This window comes from Oncorhynchus mykiss, chromosome 8, assembly GCF_013265735.2.
Source record: "Oncorhynchus mykiss isolate Arlee chromosome 8, USDA_OmykA_1.1, whole genome shotgun sequence".
NCBI classification, from domain to species: Eukaryota; Metazoa; Chordata; class Actinopteri; order Salmoniformes; family Salmonidae; genus Oncorhynchus; species Oncorhynchus mykiss.
The window spans coordinates 77,246,115-77,253,414 of NC_048572.1; the positions used below are offsets into that span (position 1 = coordinate 77,246,115).

Genomic DNA, 7,300 nt, shown 5'->3' on the forward strand with positions numbered 1-7,300 from the left:
GTGCTTGTGCGTTCTATGTGTTCTCTACATTTATCAGCATAAAGGGGTGCAGATGTGGACACAATCCTGTCATACCAGAAACAGTTGAAACAACAGACAGACTTTATTGTAGCTGCAACATTGCATGATTGTGAGTTAAAGTGCCTCCTGTACCTTCCTAAGGACAAACCTCCCACTACGGCTTCATACACATCCAAATTGGTCACATGATTTAGGTCATTGTGCAGTTTACTTAGCTGGTCCCTACATACCATAAAGATATATTTATAATGACATAATTCTTAACTTACTGCAATACACATCCATTTCAAATGAAATGAATTAAAAAGCATAGTAGTGTGCAAAGACACGAACTGAAGCTCTTTGATTTACCAATGAGTTCCCAAAACGCGGAAGGTATATAATATAGACAGTATAAGTTAGTATATTACATTCATGTAATTATATTCCTGTCAGACAAGATCTATTTCTTTATAATCTCATAATAATTACGTATCATACAGACAATCTGATCACTGCAAAATATTCACTTTCTTTGGCTCACAAATTCACTATAATATAATTGATGAATTATTATTAGAATCTACAGATTACATCGAGAATATAGAATATCAATCAAAGATACTCATACAAATGGAAGAAAATACCTGACTTTTAAAACACTCGTAATGCTATAAATGAAGCATATTTATATATATCATTATCGTGTTAATATTTAAACATTTTCAAAAATGGTTACATACTGTTTGGTCCTTGCTATCCGGGATACTTGGAACGTCCTTACCCCATTGAAGTAGAACTTTTAAATGGTTAAGTAAAGGTTTAGGATTGGGTAAGGGTTATGGTTATGGTTAAGGTTAGGGTTTAGGGTAGGGACGTCCCAATGAACCCGGATAGCACTGACCCATACTGTATGCTTGTTTCACACACGCAAGGAGATCGTTTTCTACACGCTGCAAGTAGAAGTCGCTTTTAGACAAATATCTAGGATCAGCTCACCCTACCCCCAAACCCTAATATTAACCATAAGGGAGAAAAACATAACAGTGACCCTAGATCAGTATACAGGGGCAACGTCTTCTGACAGTTAACACTAAGGTCATAGTTCAAAGGTCAATACAGCATTAGGTTACAGCACAGGGTACACACACTGTTACACACACTTACACACACACACACCTCCACAAAACACACACTGGAGTTCAAGGTTTAACACTTTGAGTTGGTACATCTGACTTTAGAATGATCCTATATATACACTGAGCTCAAATTAAGTATCTCATATATCATAATATCACAATACACTGAGTGTACAAAACATTAAGAACACCTGCTCTTTCCATGACATAGACTGACCAGCTGAATCCAGGTGAAGCTATGATCCCTTATTGATTTCACTTGTTTAATCCACTTCAATCAGTGTAGATGAAGAGGAGGAGAAAGGTTAAATAAGGATTTTTAAGCCTTGAGACAATTGAGACATGGATTGCGTGTGTGTGCCATTCAGAGGGTGAATGGGCTAGACTAAAGATGTAGGTGCCTTTGAACAGGGTATGGTAGTAGGTGCTAGGCGCACCTGTTTGTGTCAAGAACTGCAAAGCTGCTGGGCTTTTCACACTCAATAGTTTCTTGTGTGTATCAAGAATGGTCTACCACCCAAAAGACATCCAGCCAACTTGATACAACTGTGGGAAGCATTGGTTAAGATGGGTCAGCATCCCTGTGGAACATTTGACACCTTGTGGAGTCCATGCCCCGACGAATTGAGGCTGTTCTGGGGGCCACATGTGTACACTATACTATTTGTGCTCTCAAGCATTTCTTTGTATTTACACACACATACGCACAAACACACAAACACAAACACACACTGATGTAGATGGTTTCCCTGTGTTACGTTACCATGGTTCCTCTTATGAATCTTCTGTACACAGATAGACAGATGACTACTGGACGACTGAGGGACTAGAACACAAACACACAACACAGGACTCTACGCACGTTAGTAAAAATGTAGTATCGCAGTGTGTACCCACCACATTGAAGGCTCTGGTTTACACATTCTACCTATGGAGAGAATTGTTTAGAACAAATCAAGAACAGCTAAAAATTATTATATATTTTTTTATCTCAGAGCCGATTCTTATGGTCACAGGTAAAACATTGAAAACTACAATTTTGGCCTCTGCCCACTGGGGTGGCACTGTTTACAGGTCATGCCCCAGCCTCTCGATTTCGTCAATGAGGAAGTCGATGTCTGACTGGAGGGCTGCGGGGTTGGAGACGACCATGCGGAAGAAATTGACCTTCTGGCCCTGAGGCTGGTAGCCCACCATGGTCGTCCCTGACTCCATCATCATTGCCTTGATCTTGGGCGCCACCTGAAGCATGGGAGGGGAATTGAACATATTTAGAACTCTGAGATAATGTTTAATGTACATTTGAAAAGTTAGAATATTGCATAACACTTACCTTGTGAAGTTTTTCTCGATACTCCTCACTGTTGTGTTCCAAGCCTCTCAGACTGGGTGGGATGTACCAGAAACACACGTTGGTGTGCTGGGGCTACAGAGAGAAGACACACATTTGGAATAGTTGGACCTATGGAACTACAAAAGGAAGGAAAGAAGGATGGAAGGAGGGATGACTGAGGGACGAGAGGATAGAGGACAGTAGCTTACCACTCCCTGGAACACCATCTCGTATCCCTGTCTGTTTCTGATCTTGTCGTAGAGGTACTGAGACAGATCCAGACACTTGTCAATGTGCTGCTCAAACCCTATAGTGCCCTGTGGAAGAAGGAGACTATTACAAACCCTATAGTGCCCTGTGGAAGAAGGAGAATATTACAAACCCTACAGTGCCCTGTGGAAGAAGGAGAATATTACAAACCCTACAGTGCCCTGTGGAAGAAGGAGAATATTACAAACGTTATAGTGCCCTGTGGAAGAAGGAGAATATTACAAACGTTATAGTGCCCTGTGGAAGAAGGAGACTATTACAAACCCTATAGTGCCCTGTGGAAGAAGGAGAATATTACAAACCCTATAGTGCCCTGTGGAAGAAGGAGACTATTACAAACCCTATAGTGCCCTGTGGAAGAAGGAGAATATTACAAACCCTACAGTGCCCTGTGGAAGAAGGAGAATATTACAAACCCTATAGTTCCCTGTGGAAGAAGGAGACTATTACAAACCCTATAGTGCCCTGTGGAAGAAGGATAATATTACAAACCCTAGTGCCCTGTGGAAGAAGGAGAATATTACAAACCCTATAGTGCCCTGTGGAAGACGGAGACTATTACAAACCCTATAGTGCCTTGTGGAAGAAGGAGAATATTACAATGATTTATTTAGGGATGTAATTACAGATGTGCCAGCTGGGGACGGCATCCCTATAAGTGTGGAAACCTCATTGTGGTCCGGGCCTATACTGTATGTAAATGGAAGGCTGGATATGACCTACACTGGCTACACGAGCTCACCTTGGCCTTCCACATGAGCCAGAACTTGAAGATGTCAACGTGTCGGCCACACTGGATGGCCTTGTCTCCCGTGTCATAGCTGACATCATACTGTTTATCAGGCTGGAACAGGTACCCAGCACACATCGAGTTACAGCCTGCCAGAATACCCTACACACAGAGAGAGAGCAGGGTTAAAGTGTGTGAGTGTGTGTCACAGGAGAATGATAATGTCTGGAATGGAGTAAATGGAATGGCATCAAACACCTGCAAACCTTGTGTCTGATGTATTTAATACCATTCCACTGATTCCACTCTAGTCATTACCACAAACCCGTCCTCCCCAATGAAGATGCCACCAACCTCCTGTGGTGTGTGCGTGTGCGCGTGTGTGTGTGTGTGGTTCCTCACCTTTTCTCTGACTAGGATGGCGGAGCACTGTAGAGGCACTCCCATCATCTTGTGAGGATTCCATGTGACAGAGTTAGCCCTGAGAGAGGAAATGCAGCTGTTAGTGTGTGTGTGTGTGTGTGTGTGTGTGTGTGTGTGTGTGTGTGTGTGTGTGTGTGTGTGTGTGTGTGTGTGTGTGTGTGTGTGTGTGTGTGTGTGTGTGTGTGTGTGTGTGTGTGTGTGTTAAACACACAAAATTTGACCAACTGTGGACATTTTGTTTGTCACCACAAGGTCAAATGCTATTTCGGGTTCAGGTTTAGAATTAGGTTTAGGTTTAGAAGCTAGGGTTAGTTTTAGGGTTAGGTGCTAGGGTTAAGGTTAGGTGTTAGGGTTAGGTTTAGGGTTAAGATTTTGAATGGGACTGAATTGTGTGTCCCCACAAGGTTAGCTGTACAAGACTGTGTGTGTGTCAGTACCTCTCTACTCCGCTGAACTTATGGCGATGCTTCCTGGACATCAGAAGACCACCTCCCCATGCACCCTGGAGAAAGAACACACAAACCATTAGATCAATTGGACAAAACATTATTGTCCCAAAACACACAAACGCATGCACACACGCACACACGCACACACACACAGTCCTCACGTCTACGTGCAGCCACATGTTGTATTTTTCACAGATGTCAGCGATCTCGTTGATGGGGTCAAATGCTCCGTAGACTGTAGAACCAGCTGTAGCATTCACAAACAGAGGATGGTAACCCTGGAGGAGCACAATATCACAGAAATCACAATGGGATGTAAGCTTTCATGTGAGAAACAGAGAGAGATAGAGAGACAGAAAGAGAGAGGGAGAGAGAGAGAGAGAGAGAGAGAGAGGCAAAGAGCGAGAGAAGGGGAGGAGAGAGAGAAAGACTCACCTTCTGCTTGACATCGAGGATCTTAGCTTCTAGATCAGCAGGAATAACTCTCCCCCTGAGAGAGAGCAGGAACAGAGATCCATCTTAATGTACGTTGTCGTTCAAAAGTTAGGGGTCACGTCGAAATGTCCTTGTTATTGAAAAAGCATATTTTTTGTCCATTTTAAAATAACATCAAATTGATCAGAAATACAGTGTAGACATTGTTAATGTTGTAAATGACGATTGTAGCTGGAAATGGCTGATTTTTAATGGAATAACTACATAGGCGTACAGACACCCATCATCAGCAAGGACAAGTACATTAGAGTGTCTAGTCTGAGAAACAGACACCTCACAAGTCCTCAACTGGCAGCTTCATTAAATAGTACCTGAAAACACCGGATTCTGGTCTTCTAGGCAGAGTTGCAAAGAAAAAGCCATATCTCAGACTGGCCAATAAAAATAAAATATTAAGATGGGCAAAATAACACAGACACTGGCTAGAAGGCCAGCATACTGGAGTCGCCTCTTCACTGTTGACGTTAAGACTGGTGTTTTGAAGGTACTATTTAATGAAGCTGCCAGTTGAGGACGTGTGAGGCGTCTGTTTCTCAAACTAGACACTCTAATGTACTTGTCCTCTTGCTCAGTTGTGCACCAGGGCCTCCCACTAATCTTTCTATTCTGGTTAGAGTCAGTTTGCACTGTTCTTTGAAGGGAGTAGTACACAGCGTTGTACGAAATCTTCAGTTTCTTGGCAGTTTCTTGCATGGACGTGTTTGTGTGTGTGTGTGTGTGTGTGTGTGTGTGTGTGTGTGTGTGTGTGTGTGTGTGTGTGTGTGTGTGTGTGTGTGTGTAGTTCTAGTGTACCTCTCATCTGTGCTCAGCAGGACCACGTTCTCAGAACCAAAGCCCAGAGCTGCCCCGGCCTTCTTGATAGAGTAGTGGCTCTGTAGGAATACAGGAAAATACCGGAACATAAACAACTTAAAACCTTAATTTCTTCAAATGTGTGTGTGTAGCTGTGTGTATGCATGACATACATGTTCTGATGTGAAGAGCACCAGGCGGGGAGCGGCAGACATGCCCTTGGTCTTGACCTCTGGGAAGTACTTGTAGCGAGCAATCATCACACTGTACATGTTAGAGATGGCGCCCCCTGTGGACAGAGAGGGAATGACTGGTCAGTCCATGACTGGGACAGCAACTAGTCCAACACAGAGAGATAGAACCACGGGGTAGGAACCGATTCAGGGAACAGAATCGAAAACGGGAATGAAAGTGATCTATACTGCTCCTGAGCAGAACAGTTTTTGTAAAAGCATGTGAATCGGTTAATAACGTTCTTTAATCATTCTGGATTTTTTTTCCCAGTCGCACAAACAACGCAACAAAGCACCTCTGCAAGGCCGTCAGTCTTATTCCAGTGTATGCCCGTCTTCCCGCTGAAAATCTTTGCCATCGTGAGTGCGTGTAGGCTATCGTGATTCAGAAAGTAGGGAGAGATGTTTAATTAGTGAAGAATGTACACATATTTTCAACGCCGGTTAAGGATACTATAGTTATTACGTTTCACATTGGATTTATTAACTACAAAAAGGTAAGACGTGTTTTTATAACAGTTCTGGTGCCGCTCTGCACACACAAGCTTGTTAGCTAGCTAGCTCATTTTGGTCGAACGTTAAACCAACTCTCTGGAGTTTAAAGGCGTTCAAAGTTCCTTCATTGAAGCTGGTCCTCCGTAGGTATAATTCTGTGGGCCTAATTCAAACAATGCATGTCATAACAAAAAGATGTCCGGAGCGTCAGAGAAAGCCTCCTCCTCCAACCGCAAAATGTCAGTCGCATCTCGTACCCCATACTTGTCTGTCGAATGCATGTAAACAACCATAGCTTTTCCCGTCGAGCTAAATCTAAAAAGAAAAATGTTTATTTCAGAGGTTTGAAGAGGAACAGAAAGCAAGAATATCAACAGTTACTTTTTTGGGGTTTGAACCGGTTCAGAACTTTATTCTCCTCGTCGGAACAGAGGAACGGAACTAAATAAATAATGGTTCTGTTCATTATTGTAAATAATGGGTTCCAACCCCTGGACAGAACAACCTCATATTTGCAATATAAAATGACACATTTCCACATGAAAGGACAATTTAAGGAGTAGGCTGTCATTGTAAATAAGAATTTGTTCTTAACTGACTTGCCTAGTTAAATAAAGGTTAAATAAATACAATTAAGTCATATTGTACATTATCAATTGAATATTGTAAAGGTATCAAACGGTACTGGACATGTAGTAACATACATCCTGGCCTCCCTTGTAAAATAGACCTTGTTGTCAATGGGACTCCCTGCTAAAATAAAGCTGTGGAAACAAACATAAAACACACACATAGACCCGAACACAGCGGCTCTCTCTTCTACATACCTGGTGAGAATATGCCGTCCCCCTCTCCCGAGGGCCAGCCAATCATCTCTCTCATCTTCTTCAACGTCAGCTGCTCCATCAGGACAAACACTGGAGCGATCTCATAGGTGAACC

General features: G+C 42.6%; 1 protein-coding gene across 8 annotated transcripts in view; it reads right to left on the minus strand.

Annotated features, from left to right (window-relative positions):
• Window positions 1-79: 79 nt before the first annotated feature.
• The window catches only part of LOC110530669 (glutamate decarboxylase 1), a 27,668-nt gene continuing 20,447 nt past the window's right edge, over window positions 80-7,300 (minus strand). For 7 of the 8 annotated variants that reach the window (XM_036986321.1, XM_036986322.1, XM_036986323.1 and 4 more), the window contains 11 exons: window positions 7,187-7,299; window positions 5,805-5,920; window positions 5,632-5,711; window positions 4,780-4,834; window positions 4,506-4,622; window positions 4,333-4,397; window positions 3,875-3,953; window positions 3,485-3,634; window positions 2,682-2,789; window positions 2,473-2,565; window positions 80-2,381 (listed from right to left, as the gene is read on the minus strand). In XM_036986321.1, coding sequence (XP_036842216.1) covers window positions 2,208-2,381; window positions 2,473-2,565; window positions 2,682-2,789; window positions 3,485-3,634; window positions 3,875-3,953; window positions 4,333-4,397; window positions 4,506-4,622; window positions 4,780-4,834; window positions 5,632-5,711; window positions 5,805-5,920; window positions 7,187-7,299 — 1,150 coding nt within the window. In that variant the 3' untranslated portion in view covers window positions 80-2,207. The other variant, XM_036986324.1, reaches the window with a different exon arrangement.